Source organism: Falco cherrug, chromosome 4 (assembly GCF_023634085.1).
Source record: "Falco cherrug isolate bFalChe1 chromosome 4, bFalChe1.pri, whole genome shotgun sequence".
Lineage (NCBI taxonomy): Eukaryota > Metazoa > Chordata > Aves > Falconiformes > Falconidae > Falco > Falco cherrug.
This window is the reverse complement of record NC_073700.1, coordinates 85,192,367-85,216,640: the sequence shown is the minus strand read 5'-3', so window position 1 is coordinate 85,216,640 and position 24,274 is coordinate 85,192,367. Positions and strand designations below refer to the sequence as shown.

General features: G+C 45.5%; 1 protein-coding gene across 5 annotated transcripts in view; it reads left to right on the top strand.

Annotated features, from left to right (window-relative positions):
• EGFR (epidermal growth factor receptor) overlaps window positions 1-24,274 on the top strand; it is a 173,073-nt gene that overhangs the window by 124,238 nt on the left and 24,561 nt on the right. For 4 of the 5 annotated variants that reach the window (XM_055706640.1, XM_055706641.1, XM_014284897.3 and 1 more), the window contains 14 exons: window positions 1,531-1,717; window positions 2,415-2,549; window positions 4,302-4,370; window positions 7,279-7,397; window positions 8,860-9,001; window positions 9,855-9,971; window positions 10,523-10,649; window positions 10,749-10,822; window positions 12,069-12,159; window positions 12,900-13,099; window positions 14,055-14,187; window positions 15,543-15,642; window positions 17,574-17,731; window positions 23,258-23,293. In XM_055706640.1, the coding sequence (XP_055562615.1) occupies window positions 1,531-1,717; window positions 2,415-2,549; window positions 4,302-4,370; window positions 7,279-7,397; window positions 8,860-9,001; window positions 9,855-9,971; window positions 10,523-10,649; window positions 10,749-10,822; window positions 12,069-12,159; window positions 12,900-13,099; window positions 14,055-14,187; window positions 15,543-15,642; window positions 17,574-17,731; window positions 23,258-23,293 (1,688 nt within the window). Of the gene's footprint in view, window positions 1-1,530; window positions 1,718-2,414; window positions 2,550-4,301; window positions 4,371-7,278; window positions 7,398-8,859; window positions 9,002-9,854; window positions 9,972-10,522; window positions 10,650-10,748; window positions 10,828-12,068; window positions 12,160-12,899; window positions 13,100-14,054; window positions 14,188-15,542; window positions 15,643-17,573; window positions 17,732-23,257; window positions 23,294-24,274 lie in introns of those variants that run through there. The other variant, XM_055706642.1, reaches the window with a different exon arrangement.

Genomic DNA, 24,274 nt, shown 5'->3' with positions numbered 1-24,274 from the left:
TAGCTAGTGTCAGAGAAATTGCAGATCATAGTCTCAGCATACCTGTAGGCTGCAGGATAGGCTCAACCCTACTGTACTAAATCAGGTACTTTGAGAAGTAGCTTTTCAATGTGCTGGCTGCCATGCAGATGGGTTTTTTCTTACTTATAAATGTTTTTACATCTTTACGGATTGCCTCGCTTCTCAGAGTGCAAGAGGCTTCGTGATGCTGCTGGGCAAAGCAGAGCGGCAACCCACGGATGGCAGGTTTCGAAGCATAGAGGCACTTGCCTTGTTTTGTACACGAGTGCATGAGTAACCATGGCAAGCTGCAAGGGGAACAGGCAGGGGATGGACGTTAAAACACAGCCACAGCATGGGGGGGAGCAGTGTCTGCCATGGGGACCTCCAGGTTCTCCACCAAGCAGAGACTGGGCAAGGGGTACAGCTCTGCTCCCCCACTGCCAGGTTGCCACCAGTGGCATTAGCATCACACCTTCGGGTTTTGGTGGGGTGGTTTGTTGTTGTTAAAAGATGTTTTAAATGCACTGCTTTTAGCATGCCTAGTTATCAGATTAGGAGGTTTTCAAAGAAAGAGGCAGTAAAGGAAGAAGGTTTTTTTGCCATTTGAAGTGTGTGTCTGGTATCAAGAGCTCTGGTATGGTAGCTGTGATTAAACAGGTCAGTCCTCTGGGCTGAGGGGAGTAATCTCTTTGAGCTTTTCTCAGGGAACAAAGAAAAGGAAAAAAAAAATTCATCATAGCAACAAGCAAAAACATCAGAAAAGAGGTGGTTCAGATATATGGGTTACAAACACAATGGTGTTGCCATTTTTCTTTCCCAAGCACAGCTTGACCATGGAGCTCAGAGTTCCCAGGAATGCAACAGGTCTCTTGAACCCTCACTGGTAGTCTGCACAGAACAGGGAAGTATCCTAAGTGGTAGCCTGAGGGGTTTTCATTTATGGTTATTTTTGTAGGAGATAGAAATGCACACATTTCACAGTACAGGAATTAACCTACATCCAGGGACAGTGCCTCACTTTTCTTTTTGTCCTGTAACTGTTATTTAAGAGGGAGAAGGTTACCTGATCTTCCCCTCTGCTGAGCATTGGAGGCTCTGCAAGGGAAGGGACAAAGAAGAGAGAGCATAAGAGCCTCAACCAAATGGTGTCTGTGCTGCCAGTGGTTGGAGGCTGGGCAAGTATTCAGGGGAAGCAGCGCACTTGCTTGCCCTATCGTACATGCTTGCCCTGTTCTCCTGCATCCCCAAGGCAGCCCCATTTGCCTTTGCTTGGGGATGGAACAGGGGTAAGCTGAACCTTTGGAATGACCCCCTGGCAGCTGCTCTAAGGCTCAGTTTGTACCTGACAATATTTCCCATATAGTCCCTTCTTCTTCTCGTATTTATTTACTTTTTAATGAGATTAAGTGGTTTATCATTCCTTAAAATTGAAAGATGATGGATTGGATGGGTGGGAGGAGGAAAGTGACTCTGTCAAGAGTAGAAGAGTGGTATGGATTAAGCACTTTGTTTCTTCTGTTCTCTCAGACGATACAGGAGGTTGCAGGCTATGTGCTCATCGCGCTTAACATGGTGGATGTCATTCCCTTAGAAAACCTCCAGATCATCCGAGGCAATGTGCTGTATGACAACTCTTACGCCCTGGCAGTTTTATCCAATTACCACATGAATAAAACCCAGGGACTCCGAGAACTGCCGATGAAACGGCTGTCAGGTGAGATGAGGGCAAGAGGTGGAGGAGGCACCTGTAAAACAAACTTCCACTGTTAGGTTATTGGTATCGAGATCTGACTGGAGATCTCCTCTCAGAGTTATATGCCATCAAGCCCATCTGAATGTAGTTTCCCAGTTTCCTAACTGCTTTCCTGCTAGCCAGCCTTCTTCAAAAGATGAAGAAAGTTCGTAATTTCCCATTGCAGAAAGATCCAGAAAATACAAAGCATCACCAGGGTGGTGGGATTTATTTGTGTCCTCCAAAATGGCAAAGAAGTATCCACTTGTTCCTTTGCATCATTTAATTCCAGCGCATGTGCATCGGTATTTTCTGTTAAATTCCAGTGGGAGCTGGTTGGTATGTGAATTAGGGTCTTACATGGTCTCTGGTATGCATACCAGCAGTGCCACCTCTGCTGAGTTCAGTGGCCTCTGGAGGTGGCACCAGGCAGAAAGCCACATGTGCTGGTCTCTTAGTGGCATCCAGCAGCAGCCGACCTTCCAGAACCCATCAGTCTGAGCCCGGTGTTAGCGGCACCATCAGGAGTGCTGGTGCTATGTGGATTGTCCTGTTCTGTCAGCATAGTGTAGTGTGCCCGAGGGTGAAGAAGTACATGTTTTATTTCCCCTTCTTGAGTTCAGAGATGGGAGACTTAGGCAGTTTGTTTCACTTACCATTTTTTTTCTTTCCATGGCAGAAATTCTCAATGGAGGTGTTAAAATCAGCAACAACCCCAAACTGTGCAACATGGACACCGTTCTCTGGAATGACATCATTGACACGAGCAAGAAGCCTCTCACGGTGCTTGAATTTGCAAGCAACCTGTCTTCTTGTGAGTACTAACTTACCAAAAATGCTGTGCACTCCCCCATTTCAGAGAAAACAAACATCCCATCTTCCGTGCGGTGGGTTTCAGGTCCGCCAAGCCCTGCACGCAGGGCCAGCAAGCCCTCTTCCAAGGGAAGTCCTTTCACTTCTTCACCGCTCCCCCAAGGTGTAATTTTTCAGGGTAGTTAGGTCCTTAACTCACAGCTTAGTGGAGTTCTTGGGAAACCTTCCCTGGATTTCAGACAGTACCCTACGTACGTGTTCTCCAAAGGCAGCGCAGGATAGCATGCACTCGTTTGCTTTCCAGCAATCTTCTGTTTACAATAGAAGTCTGGTCTGGAAAACCCACATGGAGTTACTGTGGGACTCGAAGCCTTGTTAGCGCTAAGGCTGAAGCTGAGTGCTGTAAAAGCTCTGCTGGTTTAGGCCGCACAGGTTATCCTTGCAAAATTAATGATAAACAAGCCGATAAGTCTGATGCTTTAGATCAGCAGGGAGATGAGCCTATATTCAAAAGTTTGTGTAGCATGTGCTTAGAGTGGGCTCAAGCTAATCCTTCAGCCTTATGAGTCCCTCATAAAATCCCCAGTCATTTCACGGAAAGGGAATGTTTATTTTCATTTCTGAGCATTTCATTTCTGGCGCTATAAATTGGCGGAGAAACATATTTTCTTTATCTTCTTCCCATTGCGTAATTGCCTGAGAGCTAATAGCCAACTTCTGTGTTGACATATTTTTTTGCAGAGCCCCAGTGTAATCAAGGAGTTGCAAACTATACAAGTCAGCATAGGAGTTTGGCTCTAAACACCACAGAAATGTTAACCTTTGACTTTTCAACTTCAAAAAAACAGAAAGTTCTTTGGTCTTGCCCCAAATCAATCAGCTCTTGGACAACTATTGGCGTTTGTTCAGCTATGTGATGGGCAGTGGGGGCAGGGAGAACCACGTGTTGCTGGCAGGAAGAATCACTCTAGTAGGAAATGCCTCTTAAAAGTAGTGAATTCCAGATTAATCCGCTTAGACAGCCTTTTATGGTTTTAATAATGAGCCCGTAATCTAAAATAAGTTGTTTCGCTGGGACTTTGCCTGTTGTTAAGAAAGAAAAAGAAAGAAAAGCGTAAGGAGGGAGGGATGGGAAGGAGCCCAGAGCCAAACCTCCAGGGTCAGGCAGGGTGTCTGCCCATTCTGCCGCCTCTCCAGTGACTGTCCATCTGCCATGTGGTCCTACACCCAGCAGTATTTTTGGCAAAGGGCGGGAGGAGGGCGCAAAGCAGACAAGTCAAATTACTTTGTGGTCGGAGTAGCTGGCGGTTGCCTGCGAATCCAGTTGGGTTTGTTTTCTTTTTCGAACAGTGTTGTTCAGAAACATTGATTTACATGTGGCCTGTAGCGAGCAGCTGGCACATGCCTGGCCGCAAGCCGGTGGTGACTTGCCATTGCATGCAAACCCCAGCAGAAGGTCCAGCTGGGCAGTAGCTGAGATTCCTGTTCCTGGGAAAAATACACCTCTTCCATAAGCTAGACTGGTTGGGTACTGTACTCACTTGCTCAAAGGTGTGGGAACCGCATGTAGGAAGCCAGAGGTGAACACACAATAAAGATTTAAGGTCCAGCTCTCAAAATTTCTGAGTGTTGGTATATAGGTGCTTCCTTTCTTGATTTATCGAGAAGGGAAGCTCGAGTCTTTGTTTTCTGTGACTCACGTGATGTTGTTCTCCACGCTTATAGAATATAATACTCCACTGTTGTGTTTTAGGTCCCAAATGCCATCCGAACTGCACAGAAGACCACTGCTGGGGCCCAGGCGAACAGAACTGCCAGACACGTAAGCCTGCAGATTAACTAAGAAGTATCTTGTGTGCTCCAACATACTAAATTTCTATCCGCTGAGAAAGTAACCCGCTAAGCGTGAATTAGTGACGTATTTCACACTTGCCCATCTCTGCATCCCGCTATGCTGGGGCTCCTTGAAGCGCACCATGGGTGGGCATGGCCCGCTGCCCACTCCGCAGAAGCGCAGACCAGGCTGTGCCTGCTGCCCCCGGGTGGCTCCATTCCTGGAGGGGAAACCTCGGGGTGGCTTGACTTGGGTCTGAGTTTCCCTGCAGATGTGCTCTTCCTCCAGAGGCAAAGGACCACAGCTGTCTCCCATGTTGAAAGTTTTCGTCTGTCACCTCTAACTTTTTCCCATCTTCACTTACAAACATTTATTCGTGAAGTTATTTTACTGTTTAAGAAAGAATGCGGTAGCTGTGTGGTGAATTGTTTGCCTTCCTGCTGTTTCCCGCAGGCCAGTTAATGATACTTCAGATTGATTTCTACTATTAGAAGCAACAACATAACCTGATTTTTGCTGGCTTTAACTGCTCTCTTTGGAATCCCCATAGGTTTCTTTTGTAAATGCAAAAGGTGTCACCTTCATGTGGGTGATCACACCACATGCTGTACTCAGAGGACCTTGGGAAGGCTCTCAGAAAATGCATAACCATTTTCTAATTTGTCAGTGGAGGTATTTGGCATCATGAGGTTGTTCAGGTTGGCTGCCTGTGCCTTACTGTAAACTTGTGCAGGTAGGATGCTTGTCTAATATTGAGGGAGTGACAGAAACATGCTTGAGGTTTTGCAAGGCTTTATTTTTCCCAAAGTAAAGGCTAAGAAGACCATCCCAGTTTGTTTTGCTACTTTATTATTTCCTTTTTTCTGTAATAAGTAGGGAAATACACTGTTTCTGATTCTTTGTTTTGTGTAGGGTTCAGTGGAAAGATTGCTGGTCTAGACATAACACAAATGACAGCAACATCCTATCCTTGGTTTTCCATTGCAAATAATCACCTACACCTAAGCTTCTTGCTTGCAAGTATCAGGCCAGAGCTGTACGCCTTCTAGAGCTTAAGGGAAAAGAACACAGAGCCTTTCTCTCTTCATTTAATATAAGCTTTAGAGTTTTTCATTCCACTCTGCAGTTTGGCTCTGGAGGTGGGCAGTGGCTGCTGCTCACAAAGCCCTGCCCAGGTCAGTCCTGCAGTGGAGGCCACACAGCCGTCCCAGGGGCTGGCGAGACCCAAGTCTCAGCCCTGCAAGCTCCCAGCATTTGCAGACTCGTGCTGGCTTTGGGAGGGTAACTGGGAGCGTGCAAAGCAAAACTGCTTGCAGGCTCTGGCTCTCCTTTCCAGGCATTTGAGAATCTGGCCAACTGAAAACGTATCCCACGCTTCCATGTGTGGGAAGGTTTGGGGTGATGCATATCTTTCTCCTTCAACAAATGTGGGATATTTCGTACGAAATATAAATGCATGCCGTGATCTATGTTTCCAGCAGGAAGCTCTAGTCAATAGCTATCAAAGTGACGAGCTGTTTTACTCCCCTGCTGACGCTTATAAAAAAAATCATATCGAAATGCTGTTCGTGTAGAACAATGCGCCTTTTATTCCCCCATTTCTAGTTGAATGGAGGAGTTGCTATCGGAGAAGCTAATGCATATTGTGGAAATAATCTGTTTCCTTGAAAATATACCATCTTGCTTACAGACTTACAAGGGAAATGAAATAATACAATTTGCATATAAAAGTGTGTAGTGGAAAAAGCTAGGAAATATTATTTTAAAATATCAGTTATATACCCTGTAGCAGGTTACACTTACCAATAACTTTCTGTTAATTAACAACCGTCTGTTTCAGACTTACAGGAGTTCCTGATGATATTGTAGCTCATTTGTGCCAGCTGCAGAGCTGGTAACTGCTCAGGCTAGCGCCGCGCTGGGATGCTCGGGGCGCTGCAGCACAGTGGGTTAGCCATCAGGTTTCTCTGACATCTAATGCCAGGGTCTGTGGATCAGTCTTTTTTTTTTTTTAGAGAACAAACAATCCCATTTTGCGTCTCTGGTACAAACACATGCTAGCCATTAATTTCTGGGTGTTGTGTTTTTTTTTTTTAAAATTGTTCTGATTATAGTTTTCTCTGCTTTGATATTCAAATGGAGATGATTTCAGGATTCTCAACAAAATGTTGCAGGCGGTTTTTCTTCCCTGCAAAACGCTGAATTGGGGCCAGTTCTTCGTCTGGGTTGCTGCACTGGTGCAAACCCAGTGGGAGCTGAGTAATGAAGATAAAATTTGGCCAAGGAATTGAAGCCTAAAGAAAAATAATACAATTCACGTATGAAATCAGTTTGCTGACTGGGCGTCCCCTCTCTCTGGAAATTTCAGAAATATTTTTAGCGCTCTGAAGGGATCCTAACACCACACCAACAACGTACGGTTTCCCGTTATAGTAGAGAGTCCTGGCAGTTCTCTTTTCATGTTGTTTTTTCCCAAAGCTAGCACCAATAATAGCAGATTTTCTCAGCAAAATGGAGCCAGATCCTGCTCTGTTGTCCAGCTGTAAGATGCAATGACTCCACAGAATTTTTCTTGATTTAGGCATTGATGCCACAGGGACCTGGATGCTATTTCTAAGCAGGCCATGGTTTGCTGGCTGGGACCGGAGTGCTTAGCACCTCGCAAGAGCCAAGATAATTATGGGCTGAACACAATCCCTTCTCACCACCACCCACACCAGCTCTCACCCCTCCAGAGCGCTGGCCTTATATAAGGACAGAACACGCATCCCAGGGGTAAAATCTAGAACAGATCCTGCATCAGACCTTTTTTTCCATATTTCTTGATCTCGTTGCAGTAAATACAGCTCTAACATTCTTCATGCCTGATGTTTTTGTTTTTGCTTGTGTCTTCCAGTAACAAAAGTCATCTGTGCGCAGCAGTGCTCTGGCCGGTGCAGGGGAAAGGTGCCCAGTGACTGCTGCCACAACCAGTGTGCCGCGGGGTGCACGGGGCCTCGGGAGAGCGACTGCCTGGTAATGATGCTACACCACCATCATAACTGCTTAAATCCCTGGCACAGCAAGGCAGGCTTCCAGCTGCATGTCCTCTACCCTCCTTCCATCCGAGAAGGCCTCTGAGGGGTGCTGACCCGGAGGGTGCTCCAGGGCTTCCCTGTGCGGGTGGTCAGTGGGAGGGAAGAGGACATGAGCTTCACAGCATCCTTAGCAGGTTTCTACTGACCCTGCAGGTGGACCTTCCTAGTGCCTGCCAAAGCAGTGTTAGCGCCATCAAGAGCCCAGTGAGCTCAAAGTTGTTGCAGAGCAGCTGAGTGTTTGCTGTAGGGTGACTTCCCCACGCAGGCAGGTCCCCAGGTCCTCAGCTGCCTCCCTGGTGCAGCGGTTTTCCATGCCAGCACAGCTTGGCCTTGTGCTCCTTAGCGCTAGTCAGTAATAAACTTGGTTTGCTAAAGCAAGAACTTGTAAGGGGAAGAAGGGATGATGGATTTTTTTTTTTTTTTTTTTTTTTTTTTTTTTTGCATTTTATTAACTTCAGACATGAAATCAAGGTTTCATTTTCTGGTTTTCACTTGCCACAAAAGCACTTTATTTGGGGGACCCTGGGGCAATGGAGGGAGAAGGAGAAAATGGAGGTTTTTTTAGGAAAAAAAACACGTCTCATTTCTCATTGCTTTTCTGCAAGAGTTTCAGGGCGTTGGTGGTGCACACTGTGGTTTTAACTCTTCCCCATGTTTGCACTGCAGTTCATTCTGAATTAGGTGACACCTGGGTAATCAGCACAGAAACCGTCTGGTCTCAGTTTTGTTGTTACCTCTGTTCCTGGTCCCCTTAATAAATTGCATGGCTATGATGCCGTTACTGGCTCACAGAGAAGACAGTTATTCTCTCATCTGGAAAGCCAGGGAAGAAAAAAGGGGAAAAGAGAGTGATTATTAATTTAAAGCAGAAATAGATTGGAAGAACTAACTTGTCCTTCATAAATGCCTGCTAAATTGTTCATTACCTGCAGCCAAATATAATGACTTCAGTTTAATATTTCGCCAGAAAAGTCAGTAATCGGCAGGAAAGGACTTGATTTGATTTTGGTTATTAAAAAAGCAGCCAAGAAAAGTACTGTTTGTCTGGATTTGGTTACTGCTTGTAGGGAAAATTCTTCTAAGGCATGCAGATTCACTTCTGTTCCCATGTGAATCCCAGCAGCTCTCCACCCGAGTGCCAAGTTTTCTTGTTCAGAACAAGAAAACCTCATGTTCTCTGGGGTTTTTTTCCTAAATATTTAATTCAATTGCCCAACCTGAAGCAACCTTTCACCTTCAAAGCATGAGGGACCATCCCATCCTGTAGCTGCCTGGGAGTTCCATTAGAGCTAAGCACGAAACATGATGAGCCCATCAGAGTGTTTTTAAGGAGCAAATGTAAAACTATTGTCACTTTTTAAGGAGAAGGTAGTTTAACAGGTGCTGTTGTTCAATGACAGGCATGCCGCAAGTTTCGGGACGATGCTACATGCAAGGATACATGTCCCCCATTGGTCCTGTATAATCCCACCACTTATCAGATGGATGTCAACCCTGATGGAAAATACAGCTTCGGAGCCACTTGTGTGAGGGAATGTCCACGTAAGTTCATTTCCACAGCCGCAGAGGAGGTGGGAGGTTGGAGAGGAGTGGGAAGGGACCTGCGTTATCCCTCTGCATTATGGCCAAGTGAAAGAGAACTTTCTTCTGCTCAGCTTCTGTGGGAACTGGGAATAGGTAACAAAAATGAGGGAATTAGCTGGTAAAGAAGACAGCCTTTTCAAACCGTCTGCATCCATCACCTTCCCTGATTTTTAACCACTGAATTGTGACTTCTGAAGATTTTTCTCTTGATGGGGAGAAAAACACCTCATGAGAATCTTTAGGACAATGACCGTATTGAATCAGTCCCGTGGATTATCAAAGCAGTATCAACTGGTAGTAATTGGTTCTTAATTAGGACTGGTAGAAAGTCATTGGTTTAAACGCCTCCCTCTCAAGGCCTATGTTCATTGTTTCCTCAACAGATACTGGTTTTTCTTTCACACTGTTCTATATCCATGTTTTTTTAACCCTTCAAGACTTAAATGTGCAAGAAGGTTTGGTGTACAGAACTGGTACCCCTTTCTGGGGATGACCATTGCCCTGGCCAGCCCTTGGCCTGGAAGAGTGCACAGAGGTGAAGTGCTGTGTATTGATCCTGATCATGGCACTGGTGCACAGCCTGGCCTTGTTGGTTTATCCTTGTGTGACCGTTCCCCTCTCTGTAAAATGGTGAGCACTGTATGTCCATCTGCCTTCAGAGGGTGTTTGTGAGAATTCATAATTGATGCCTGTGCTTTGTTAAGTATGCCAAAAGTTCAAACCCCCTTTTTCTTCCCAGTGCTGAAGTGCCTGTGCAGCCCCCAACACATCCCTCGTATTTCAGTGACCTTTGTATCCTCATTTTTTCCAGACAACTACGTGGTGACTGACCACGGCTCATGTGTTCGCTCGTGCAATACCGATACCTATGAAGTGGAAGAAAACGGTGTTCGGAAGTGTAAAAAGTGTGATGGGCTATGCAGCAAAGGTATAAAAACATGGAATAAACCAGTAGGGCTTTGAGATGTAGAAAAAGTATATGGAGTTCTTATCTCAATTAAGTGCAAATTCAATATAAATATCCAGTGATAGTTTGGAGATCTGACAAGTGGTTTGATCAGGAAATGTGGCTGTGGAGCATGCTCTCCAACTGGGATACACCACAAGTACAGCAGATAAACCATGCATTGTGTGCATGTGTATCTTGCACGTCAGCCTTCTCCTTCACCTGTCCTTCCCAGTATCTCATCAAGGGGAGTAAAACGAAAGCAGAACAAAGAGAGAGATGGGCACGTGCCACAGCCTGTGTGCAGAGATGCTCGGACCAGAGCTGCACAGCTGGGCAAGTAGGAAGCCATTGTCCTGTGGTGCTTTCTGAAAAGCAAAAGTAGGCAACAGATCTGTGAAATTCATCTTGCAGTGGTAGGTTTGACCATAGGGGAGTGCTTTCTGGACTAACGGCATCTCCATGTTTATTCCCTCCCATGTGACTGGGCTTCACTCTTCTCCCCCCTGACTTTTGTATTTCTCTCTTAACAGTGTGCAATGGCATTGGAATAGGTGAACTCAAAGGGATCCTCTCCATAAATGCCACAAACATAGACTCCTTCAAAAACTGTACCAAGATCAATGGGGACGTCAGCATTCTCCCAGTTGCATTTCTAGGGTGAGTTGCCTGCTGGTCATTCAGCACTGGAGGAGAAGGGCTAGGGAGAAAATCAGGCTGAGCCATTCTTTTCCCAATTCCTCATTCTGTTTGTTTCAGGGACGCCTTCACAAAGACCCTGCCGTTGGACCCCAAGAAGTTGGATGTCTTCAAAACAGTTAAAGAAATATCAGGTTAGCAATGAGTTTTAAGTTGCAATGTCCTCTGACTGGTACTGCCAAAAACACAAAGGGAGCAGAGGGAAATTTTTTAAGCACATGGAGAGAAATCCAAGCAAATTGTTTCTGCCCCTGAGCTACTAGGGGTCACCCTTCACGAAGGTGGTCAGCAACACCTCACCAGCATTACACCCGTGTGACCCACGCTGGTCACCTATCCAAGGTGTGTGGTTTGGCCAGACCATCCCTTCTGCTGAACTGTCAGCCCTAGCAAAGAGTAAAAGCAGAGGAGATCCTCAGCCACCCAAGAAGTTTGTGGTGATGCAGAGGCGTGTCACTCCAGCTAAAAAAAGCCAAGTTTGTTTCTATTTGTGGAAAACCTTTCAGCAGCTCCTTAGGGAAGCGTGCTCAGTGGCTTGCATCATCCTTGTGGAGACACCCTCTCCAGCCTGAAGAGCTCTTCCTTGGGGTGAATATGTCTCCACAAGCACAAAGTAGCCAGCGGAGCCCTCAGCCGCCGTCTTGCACCAAGTATCAATTAAAAGTAATTTTGTTCAGCCCATTATAAAATGAGCGTAACATCAGAGCTGGCTCCACAGACATGACTCCAGTTCCCCTTTCCTTGCTCTCTTTCACCTGTCTAGTTCCCTTCATGGTAGCAACAACTAACCCCAGAGCTTCATAGACCTGCCTGCGATTCCCCGAATTCTCCCCCTCCTCCTGGGCACCTTGGCTGAGCAGGGAAATCTGCTTGCCTTAGCAAATCTGCTCTGAGCAGCTGTCTGTTCTGCTCTGTTTCTGCTTTCTCTTCAGTTTTCCCATTCCCCAATTTTCCCATTCCCCAAGGGCAGCTCAGGAATGGGATGGCATGATGCCTTTCTCCCATAGCACTGGTGCCCGCCACCTCTCAGCCAGGGTATCTGCTAGCCAGAGCCGTCGTCACTGGCAGCGCGGTGTGGCAGGATGGGTGGCTCACCAGCATGCTTGTCTTTTACGCTCCTTAGCCCTGGTGGTGGGCCGAGTAGTAAACTGTTTATAAAACAGGGTTTAAAAATATCTTCCTGCTCCCTGAAATGTCATGTTTCACTTTAAGATTCTCAGATAACCATAGGGAAAGCACAAACACCTTCTCCCAGCACCAGAAGAGCTCAAGGAGGAGGTTCTGCTGCCAATACTGACCACGTTTTATTATTATTGTTATTTTTATTGTTATCGTCATCGTCATTACTACTATTATTATTAAATCTTTTTTTCATTTCAGGATTTTTGTTGATTCAAGCCTGGCCCGATAATGCTACTGATCTCTATGCTTTTGAAAATCTGGAGATTATACGAGGCAGAACCAAGCAACAGTAAGTAAATCATCTTGCCAGAGCGACTGTAGAAGAAACTGTGTTTAGAGCTGCACTTGTTCGAGCACCCCAAGGTAACAGGGGGTGTGAGACTCGGGTGTCCCAAAACTGATGCAAAAGGGGAAAAACCCTGCGAGGAGCAGAGCACCATCTTGGTAGCAGTAGATACTGTGCTGGGGAGGTAAGACCCTCAGCTCTGTGCTGTGTGTGGAAGGCTGCCAGGAGCCTGCTCTGGGGACCAGCAGCCTGGAAGAGCCAGCAGGACGGAGGGCACTCTTTGCAGTCTGGGGCAATGTAATCAGAAGCACTTTGGGATTTCAGGTAGCTGGGCAGTCAGGGATGGAGACCATGGCTGCTAGGTGGTACAGACACTAGCAGTCCAGCCAACACCCTCCTGGGCTTACCCTGAGAGGAAGGATGGCTTGGTGGACCAGCACAAAGTAATAGCTGCTCTACCTACAACCATTCTTGCACACCATTTACTTGACAGAGTGCACATGCCCTGCCAGTTTTAGCTTAAAAAGCCCATGCAAAACCAGGTACGAGTGTTGCCGTAGTTTTACAGTAGGTATGCCATGTACCAGGTGTTCAGTTTAGAGGGCTGAGCAGCATCTTGCTTGAACAAACTTCAATTCACAGCAACACACATTTGAAAACCAAAAGAAAAATGTGCTGAGTAAAACCCTGCTTACTAATTCTCGTTCTTCTGTGTGTTTTCTTTTTGTCCATCTCCTTTTTAGTGGCCAGTATTCCCTTGCTGTTGTTAACTTGAAAATACAGTCCTTAGGGCTGCGCTCACTCAAGGAAATAAGCGATGGAGATGTCGCCATTATGAAGAACAAGAACCTCTGCTACGCTGACACCATGGACTGGCGCAGCCTGTTTGCAACTCCGAGCCAGAAAACAAAGATTATACAGAACAGAAATAAAAATGAGTGTGGTAAGTCAGGGCTGCCTTCCTGCTTCCCATGGAAGCTATTGCTGAAATGCAAGAGTAATTTGTCAGTGATACTGCTTTAATGAAGATGGTGAGGGAAAAGTGGGATATTTTCTTACTGAGGTGTGGACTTCATGGTCTCCAGCAGATAGGAAGGAGCTGCTTCACCACTGTGGGGATAATGAAGCCACACAGGTTGAAGGACACAGAAGCTAGCTCCAAATACTGGGCTTTTTGACAAGGTCAAAGTTGTTGTTCAACCATGCTGCTGTTGACTGCAGTGGTCCTGCACCAAAATCTAGTTACTTCTTGTTGCAGAATATGGATTTCTTGTGTTTTGGAAATTGGTCATAGAACCACAGAACGGTTTGGGTTGGAAGGGACCTTCAAAGACCATCTAGTCCAGCCCGCTGCCACGGGCAGGAACACCAGCCACCAGCCCAGGCTGCTCCCAGCCCAGTCCAGCCTGGCCTTGAGCACTGCCAGGGATGGGGCATCCACTGGGCAGCCTGTGCCTGTGCCATCGTAACTATTTCTTCCTCATATCCAATCTAAATCTACCTTCTTTCAGTTCAGAACTGTTGTCCCTTGTCACTGCAGGCCTTGGCAAAAAGTCGTTATAAGCCCCTTTAAGTGTTAAAAGGCCCCAGTAAGGTTTCCCCAGGGCACTGTCTTCTCCAGACTGAACCACCCCAACTCTCAGCCTGGTACTGGTTTATCTTTATTACACAGCTGTTAAACTGTCACAGGGAGCTTGTTCTTATTTTGAAAGGCCAGAAGTCACTCTTAATTTCAGGCTTTGGGAATGAAGAGAAGCATGATTATTCTTCTTCCATGCTGCCAGGACCATTCACATCTGCTGGGGAAAGCGGCTGAGCAGGACGGAGTCATGGGCAGTGCTGCATTTGCCCTCTCTCCTGCCTTGACGTTCATGGCTTTTCTTGTCTTTCCCTCCCAGCTGCTGCCAGGCACGTTTGTGACCCCCTGTGCTCAGACGTGGGCTGCTGGGGCCCAGGACCCTTCCACTGCTTCTCCTGCAGGTTTTTTGATCGCCAGAAGGAGTGTGTGAAACAGTGCAACATCCTGCAAGGGTAAGGCGTCCGAGGGGTGCTTGAGGTTTTGGCGACAATTCGGGAGTGGGGGTGGTTGGTTTTGAAAACCTGTTGCAACTAGAAAGCAAGCAAAACCCAGGCCCTGCGGTTGCGTGGGATTTCACCAGCTTTGCAGAGGTGTGAGCATGGTGCCTGGCTGAGGTACCTCCCCTTCCCCATCAGCATTGCTTAGGTGTTTGCTCTTGCCGCAGTGGCTACCAAGAAGACATGCCCCTAAGCCTGCAAGGAGAGTATCTGGAGGCCCAAGGAGGCTAAGCCTTATGCTTCCTTCCCGTGAGAAATAAAGGAGCTTAAAGCCCCAGTGAAAATCCCAGTTGTCTGTCATGTCAAGCGCATCGGTCGAGAGCTAGAGCCGTTTGCAGTTCCTGGGAGCTCAGTGGCCCCGTAGCCCTGGCTCCAGTAGGCTTGCCCTTGCAATTTGCAAAGTTGCAGTCAAGGGAGAATGAACTTTCATCTGAAAAGCACTGAGAGCAGCAATTCCAGGCAAAATTATTGCTTCAGCCTTGCTCAGGCTGAAGGGAGCGTATCATTGTTTGTCAGGACTGCGGCTAGGTTTTTCAGGGGGGGAAGGCACATCTAGCACTGAAAATTACAGGGATATTTTAATAAATCTTTCAAAGTTTGACTTTTAAAAATCATGAGTGTTAAGCAAGTACTTGACAGGGTGCTGATGCCCCTGATGTTTGTATTTCTCTAGCAGCTTGCAGTTTAGCAGCTGTCTTTTTTTTTTTTGTAAGTTGGTTCCCTCCAGCAGCTATTAAGACCTGAAGGGCAGATCTGGGCATTTTTTGTGTCAAATGATGGGTAGATTTAGTTTAATTAATAACACCATTACTTGAAGTGGAACAGCTTTATTGCTATTGAAACCATCTGTTCCCAGCTTTCATATTTTAATGATTCATTGTGTGTTGTAGGGAGGGCATGAATTTAATTATCAGTGCATTGCTTTTTAACTTTGCTAATTATTATTTCGAGCCTTGGAATCACTTAAACTGTTTTTGCTGATCTCTTTGCATCACTACCATTTAAAAGCCTTTGGAAATCGTCGTGAATATTCTGTGTCATTACCTTAAAAGGGAAAGTAAACTAATTTGTAGTATGCAATCTGGAGCACCATGTGTTTCACCGTCAACAAAAATTCCCTTACTCTTACCTCCCCCTGGTCGCGCTGGGCCAGCGCTGCTGGTGTAGCCAGGAGGGTCCTCCTGTACCTCCTCCTGTCTCAGCACCATCATCCCAATCCATTTAAACTGGAGAAGTCAGGAAGAGGAAATCTATCACTCACTAATCAGCCTGGGTTTTTTAATTATTTCTCTTGTTTGTTTGTTTTTCAGGGAGCCGAGGGAGTTTGAGAGGGAGTCCAAGTGCCTGCCCTGCCACCCCGAGTGCCTGGTGCAGAACTCCACCGCATACAACGCAACCTGCACTGGGCCTGTAAGAGCAGTCACCTTAGCAAACCCGTGCCTCAGGCCGAGTATCAATGTGTATTTCCCCTGTTGAGATAATCCTGAGGTCTCTTCACCCTTCTCCAAGAGTGGAGATGGGGGGGTTAGGAGTCAAGCCTTTGCGAGGCAGGGAAGCAGACAGGAGAGGGAGCCTCAGGGTGTTATTTTTCTTTTGTGTCACCCATTATATATGTAATCCACAGTCACAAGCGTCGTAGGGCCTTTCTTTTCTGTGTCTTTTTACAAGGGGGGTAAAATGGCTTACATGTGTGACGGTACAGTAATCTGGCAAACATCTCAGGAACATGTAGCTAGTGAACTGCCAAGTTGGCCTGAACAGATTAAATTTCCTTATTCAGAGGAGAAAAAGTGTTTAAATAGTGGATTAAAACAGTAGCTTTTTGCCTTTTTCAAAAGCCATGATAAAATCATGATCAAAACCAAATGCTTATCGAAAAACATGCAGGAAGCATGTTAAGTTTTAAGTTTTTACTTAAAGTCGTGTTCCTTCCTCTAACTAGGTTACAGTAATTACCTATGTTAAAGTCATTGCAGGTGTAAATTATGTTCAAAGAAAGGCAATTGAAATGAATCAGTTGGATTTTCAAACTTGTTTAAATATTCCAAATTCATACAAAAGCTTCTTCTACAAAACTCAATACAATGTAATCTTGCGAATCATCCAGAGTCTTCTTCAATTTTCGTCTTTAATTTTGAGAAAACCCTTTTGTGTTATGAAACATCCAGTTTGACAATGGTGTGAAACAATTTCCTTTTAATCAGATCAAAATCATATCTTAATTGTAAAACTCTAATTCTCTCTCTCTTTGCTCTCTTTTTTTTTTTTTTTTTTTTTTTTGTAATTTAAATCAAATCCCCTACTTCTGTCAGAGATCCTCCTCTCTTTAAACACCTCTTCCCATCCTCTGCAGGCACTGAGTGCTCCATCCTTCCACATCATCAGTCTGAAAAGTCACTGCTCAGTAATGTGAAGCATTTCCATCCTCCCTTCTAGCTTAGACCACCATGGCCTCAGGGGTGTTACAAACATTTGTAAGCTCCTTCAGGTGGTGACCACCCCCTCATTCCATATTTGCCCAGCATCTAGTCATCAGTCTATTATAGCGGCCCTTAGACATTACAGTAATTAAAATAATCTTCCTGTAGCACGTCTTACTTTATTCCCACTGAAACCAGTGGTGTGGATGTGGTCTGGTTTTTCTCCATAGTAGAATTTGACCCAGAATTGCTGGTTCCCCTGCTTTAAAATATTTAGGGCATTCCTGGTGCTGTTATAGCTTGAATAAAAACAGTTCTGCCAACAACAGCCAAAGGCAACACCTTTAAACACAAATTAAGTAGTTTTCAAAGTTAAAAAAAACCAAAAAAACCCACACCCAACCAACCAAACAAAACCATGGACTCCTTGGGTTGTGTTGCCTCCATTATCCCCTGCTTTTCCCTAACAGGAAAGAACCCATGCTGAGAAACCAGGGAAATAATGATTTGGGGCCAGTACTTCAGGGAGGTGTCAGCAGGTCCAAGTCCAGCGTTTTATGTCGTGTGATGGCAGATTGCAGCAGGCAGGCCCTCCACCGCTCAGCTGACCCCTTATCAAGGTGTCATTAAATGATCCTGTTTTACATGCAAAATGCAAGCTTCCCAACCAGAAAAGGCAGTGGGAAAAAAAGCGGCAACACTGAAACACAAGAAGATATTAGCTTTAAACATCAGGTGCTACATTTTGTACGGTCCATCCTACAGGAGCAAATACTTGCAAGAATATCAGGTGGTAGCAAGGTCATAAAACCAGACGATGCTGAAGGCTTCCAGCAGTGGAAGGCATTAGGTTTATCTTCTGAATTTCCTCCTGAACAGGCTGATGTGATGGCATTATAAACAAGCTGTTTCTCTTCGCAGGGCCCTGACAATTGCATGAAATGTGCCCATTTTATAGACGGCCCCCACTGCGTGAAATCCTGCCCAGCAGGGGTTCTGGGTGAGAATGACACCCTTGTCTGGAAATATGCGGATGGGAATGCGGTTTGCCAGCTCTGCCATCCCAACTGCACCCGGGGGTGAGTAAAACCTCGGGCTGAATGGAGCTGGGGGGGGTGGGGGGGTGGGGAGAAAGAGGGGAACAGCTTGTCTCGACATCTTTCTCTTCCTGACGGTCCCATTTCAAACCACCAAGAAGAAGACATAGCAGGGAATGACAGAGGTCAGGAGTACACAGGTAAGGTAAGCAGAGTGTGGCAGACTTTGGAAATAAAAGTAAGGAAAATGTCTTCAGGGTTTTGAAACAGGTTGGGTTGTTGATTTAACCAGGAAGTTTCCTGGAATTGTACAGAACTTGCCCACCAGCACTGCACTCTTTCCCCCCCCGCCCCCCCTCATCCTGGCTTGGTGCTGGGTCCTCTGGTTTTGGGAGGAACATCAGTGACATCTGGTGGATGCTGGGCTCCCGGGGCCCATTTTTCTCTGCACCTTCCATTTTTCAGGAGGGAAATCCTAGTGGGGTACCACAGTGCTTTTCTTTTTTTCCTTCTTTCCATATGCTGGCACTTGGTCTGAGTTTAAAGCCTTGCTTGCCTCCTGCATGTGGCTTTATTGATGGGAAGCTTGCTCAGTAAACCCAGTCTGTATGAACCACTTTTGTCCTCATTTGGAGGGATGCTTAAACTGTCACCTGTATGAGCTGTGAATTGAACTGTGTTTAACCTACATGAAAATAAGAAACAACTGTCTCCTCTCCTGGTTTCCGACCTGCAAAGGACACGGAATGCGCAGTAAAAGGTTTCAGGGTTTAAGATGTGGTTGTGGGACTGTGATGCTTGCCACATCCCGTTACAGATGACGAGAAACACAACACATTACATAATGATGAGAGAAAAAAACCCCAACAAACAAAACAGCCCATGTTTGGCATCTTTTCCTTCACAGGCCCCTGCCCTGTACCCTGCAGGTCTGTCTGATCCAAAATCCTTCTGTAATATGCCTGTCATACATGTTGCAAAAGAGAATTATAGTGTATTCAGACCAACCCATCATCCCGTTGTGTGTTAGCTAATTCAGCTGCCAGGTCATGAAAAAGCGAGTGTCCAGGCCCCCGCCTTAATGGAGAAAAGGAGATGAAGCAAGTAAAAGCCCTTCCTAGTGCTGGCAGCGAGTTCAGTGCTCTGGTTTTCAGCCGGCAGCCGTAAGAGCCATGGGGGTTCACCGTGGTTAACGGTGATGCCCCTGTGTTTTTTTGCAGTCGCAGGCAAGGCTTATCAGGGCTTCCCATCACATCCTGAGAACAAATGATCACAGTTGAAAAGGGATCTTCATAACCATGCTCTTTATTAATGACCTCCTTAGTCCCTACTCATATGAACTGGCCACAGTGAACCAATATCCTTCTTCTGACCGGCCACATGGGGACATGGCTGATGGCCGGAGCAGCGGAGTGGGTAACCACACCTGAGCAAGGCTTTCCTCGGTAGCGGGATCAAACACTAGACTCGAATGCAAATTTGGACAGCGTAATCTGCCAGGTGTGTGGATGTAATGATGAGCCACACAGTGGCTCTTTGTGCACGAGCAAGTCCTCAGAGCAGACTTCATCAGAAAAGCCAGTTCCTGCCTGGCTTTAGCAGTGGACGGGTGTACCAGTGGAGTCTGGCGGGTGATGGGTGTAGGGTAAGGAGGTGTTTTTTAAAATCAGGGGTAGCCAACATGTGGTTCCATGTATTTGGCCTTGTGGTATTAAGGCAGAATGTAAAAAGTAGTATCCATTTCTACTCCTATATGAAAGACCCAGGCTAAATTTGCCAGTTATATTGTGGGCATATTCAATGGCCCTGTTTGAGTTGCTGCCCAAATGTGGCAGAAGAAATAGGCTGTATCCTTGAAGGGCTCAAAAGAGCCAGGAGAAGGTGGTGTTACTATTTTTGCTTTACAGATGGGACATCTGAGGCCAACGGCATTGATGGGTAGGGAGCCAGTGTCAGAGGCATAATCTGGGAACACGCAGTCTGGCATGGCATTGTCCTCATGAAGGCAATCGATCAGTAATGCCGCTTACTTCTCTTCACGCCTTTCCCTTGTTGTGCTGCAGGAAATTATATCTGTTCAGCAGTGGGTGGAAAATAGCTGGCTCGCAAAGTTTTTGCATCCTTAGAAACCAGTCTCAGCAATTGCTGTGTGACAAGAAACAGCAACTTTCTTTCTGTCCCTGTCCAATTTCACAACTAGAGCCCACAAAATTTTAGCAGCATGATTAAACATGCTGACTTCTGTAGTTATGCAAGTAAGGGTTTGCAGGATCTGGCTCCATTTTCTTTATTTGAAGAAGCTGCAGGTAAAGTTGGCTTCTCCTCCTAGCTGAGCTTTGTCACGAGCTGTGGTACTTAATATTTTAAGTGTGCTTACTTGTAGCACATCACTTCTTTTCTATTGCCGTGATGAATCCCATCTAGTCTCATTTTATTTGCTGCTTTCATTAGAAAACAGAATGGAGGAAGCTTTCTCCTGCTCGGCCTGAAAGGCCCATTCTTTCCCATTTCTCCTGTAAACCCTTGGGGATTTCATACGTGACCTTTCTTTTACTCTCCCTCTAGTACAGCTGGGAAAATATGCTCCAATTCAGAGAGCAACATCTCAAAAGCCCTGGAATTACCCATTTATATCCCTAGCAACTAATGACACACGCCATCTTAATTAATCTGCTTGGCGTTGAAGGCTTTGGTTTGTCCCAGAGTACATCTGCTGTGGTGGAAGAACAAGGAGAGAAACCACCACTGCAGTTAACAGCACTGGCCAACGCGTCCTGCCTCCGCAGTCGCTACCAACGCTACGTATCTCACCAGTCTTCACGTTAAATGCCAGGGTATTTGGGGGCAGGGGTGTGAGAAAGCAGCCAGGCATCCAAGAGAGAAGGCTACAGCAGCACAGCACAACTGTGAGGCCTTTGTCACCCTCTGAAAGTTAATGAGGAAGAAAGGGCAGAGGAAAGTTCTTGTAAGGCTTTAAAAAGCCCAATGGTTTTCCATTTCTTTTATGACTGTGAAGTAACTTTGGCTGTTACAGCACGAGTCCCTTCTGAAAGGCCATAAATCATAGCCACCTGGCTGTATTACATCAAATTAGGAACTACAGGTCGAGGAGAAAGTTGTTAAAATCTTGATGGATTTGGGAAATAAAAAAGTCTGCACTGGGATGAGTAATATTTACGCAGACAGGTGAAATGCTGAGTTCAGGATGCAATAGTTTTCGGGGGCTGTGCACAGATCTAATTTTCAAAAGAGTAGAGAAATATTTCAGAGACTGCAACCACTGCTAGATTCCTGATATATCTACAAGATCTTGAGGCAGTTCATAACACAGGGTCACATTTCTCTTTTTGGTTTCTGTAAGCAGAAGAAAAGTTATTTCGGAATGGAAAAAGTGATTGTTTAGATTCCATAAAACCTGGGTTACTTATGTTGGGTGTCATCATAAAATTCCACATTAAGAAAGATGGTTATATTTAGTCCTGGATGGATGTTTTTCATAGACTTCGTTTCTTCTTTGACTAGTGAAATGAATCAGAAAATCACATGGGATCTGAAAAGTGCAGGCTTTTTCTTTCCAAACGCCTTCTTACTTTATTCCAAAACACCTTTATACTTTATCCCACCAGACTCGATATTGATACATTTATGTGGGAAATAATTTTTTAAAAAAGAAGGAGACAGATTAAAATCTACACTTCTACTTTCTGGTGTAGGAAAATAACTGCTCAGTTGTTCCTCAGACTAGATACTATGCCCTCAGGTAATTATATATATATATTATTTTTTTTTTTTGCTGTTAGGAAGTGCATGGAGGATTTGCCATCATAAAGTAGTATGGCAAACCAGAATTTTTAGGAAGAGATACTTTGAAGAACCAAAGTCACATTCTGAAGTAAAGTGCAGTCGTTTAATTTTACATCCTTATCAGGAGAAGCTGCATGTGCTTTGTTGCATTAGCATATAGAAATTTGTATCCACGTGGTAGAGGATGTTGGGATGAGGTCTTGGGTCCTAGATCAGTTATCTGTTGGGCACCCAAAGAGAGAAACCGTGTGCAAAGTGAGATACATTTCCTGCGACCGTAAGTGAGCTGGTGGTTCTGCTCTGCACGTGCAGCCTCTCTGCACATAGTTACACAACTGAGCAAATAAACCAAGCCATAGGCAGACAGGGAATGCTAACAAAGCTGGGCGCCCGGGATCCGGGAACCGGTATGCGCTGCACTTCCAGTGTGTCCAGGACACCAGGATGCACATTCCTGCATGGGAGCCCAGTGAACTCTCAAGACCTTCCAGATGCTGGCTCTTGGAGCGCTGCATTGGCCCAGAAACAACACAAATACACGAGGGAAGATCAGAGTAACAAAAACAAGCAAACAAACAAAAATCCAATAAAATGAGCGGTTGCTTCACCTCTTCCTCCTCCAGACCTAGATCAAGTTATGAGATAAGATCTGCAACTCCACCTGTCATTTTAAATTTTTTCTGGGCCCACCTCTCAGTGAGAGGGAATTCAGAGCAGTTTTACTGGCACAGGCTCACTCGTTACCCCCTACTTGACCTCCTCCAGAGTTGTTTTGGGATGATCCATTTTCTGTAAGTCAGCGCAGGGAGCGGATACCACAAACTGGACTTTTCTCCTTGCTGTGCTCTGTTCTTCAGAGGTGATGTAACCCTCTCTGTGATGCTCTCCTTCCTTGGTAGACGCCACAAAGACCACAGATCCCATGAAAAGCATACATCTTGTAGCCCAGCAGCACTTCGGGAATGCACGGTGCCTCTCACACCCATTAGACCACCAAATGAATACAGTCACTGTGGTTTCATCTGTGGTGTTTTTTGCATTGGGCTGCGAAAGTTAATTTCAGGTATTTTAAACTCAAATGGAGGGTGAATGACTTGCTAGTAGAGTTTCTGGCTCTCTGGGTAACTGTCATACCTGTTTACATTACCAGTAACATAATATCTTAGATTCTGAAAGAAAAATATCACAGACACATACGCAACAGACTATAGCTGAAGGGAGTGCTGTCAGATCCTCTTTTGTGATTGGGAGTGTGTATCAGCTGCCCATGTTTCCATTGCAATAGTAAGTCTGGAAACTGGAGTCTTTTACTTATCAGGAAACAGGATTATGCAGGAGGGTCTGCAGTGCCCTATTTCCATGTAGCTTTCTGCCCTTGTGCAGGGGAGAGGCTGCTTTTGTTGTTCTCCACAGTCAGCCCTGAGCTTCTTGCACTAAGGCAGATGTCCACACGGAGCCAGGGAGCACAGGTCCATTTGAATTCTGTGTATCTGTGTCCTCCCCTGATTCTACTGCCTGACAGAAAGTGGTTTTAAAGTATTCGTTAAGCTAAGTATGCAGCATAAATAATGCATCTAGATAAAACATTTTGGAGCAAGGCTATTGACTGATATTTAATAGAGTGTGTGACTATTATAAATTCCTATGTTGATACTTGGACTGCTCTGCAACACAGACTTCAATCAGTAGCACTCTTCTTAGTTGGAATTACAGAAGTATGTATGCCAGAGCTAATATGTTTGTAATGTTCATTTGTTTTTACAGGTGCAAAGGGCCAGGTCTTGAAGGCTGTCCAAATGGGTGAGTATTTCATCTGCTACAATTAGCGACCGAGCTGGAAAGAATGCATGTGTGTTTACATTGCCACGCTGGACACCACAAGGCTGGGGCTGAAGTTAAGTCTTAAGCTCCATACAGGGAAGTGACAGATTAGAGCAGGCTCCAACAATATAAAAATTATTTCAAAAACCAAGCAATATTCCTGGCACAAGGCTCCAAAATCTTGTTCTGCTTAGGTTGTTAGTCAAGGTGAGACCTAGGATCTGTCACTGAAGAACTAAAGGAGAGGCTGAAAAAAGAAAGGAGTAAAAACTAGTGGCAAAGACAGGAGATTGATATGGTTACCTGCATTACAGGGGGTTCATGTCAGAGACCCATGGGGTCTTTTCCAGCCCTGTGATCTGTATATCTCTAGCCACTTCATGCATAGGTGGACATTTGTTCTTCACACTAGATCTTATGTTGCACTGTTTGGCTTCGTGTCTTGCTCAAGGTCAGGCAACAAGCAAACAGGCTTCTCTGACTAAGGGAGAGGGGGATTTAGTTTCTGGCTGCAAAGACGTACTATGGGAAGACAAATTCAGCCTAGAAATATTGTTAAAAAGTGACTATAATAGTAATCCCTGGAGCAACTTAGAAAGAGCTGTGATGGATCTCTGAGTACAGATCAAAAACCAACAGGAAAACGGGTTTTTTCTTTTCAACTGAAGTTTGAAATGACCGAGGCTCTAATAAAAAGGCAGCGACCTGCATGTACAATGTGGATGGTTCAACATTACCTGGCCTCAGACATTTGTACATGGGTAGTTGGGCTGATGCTTTGGAGTCCACTGTGACCCTTACAGCATGGGCTGCCCAAGCAATGGGGAGATGTCACCTTCATCGCTGGTACTGCAGCTGCGTGTGCCATCTCGGTATCACCTTCTCTCCAGGTGCTTTGTGTATCTGACCACGTGTGGGCTGCCCATGGCTGACATACATCAGCTTCACAGATCAAATGCT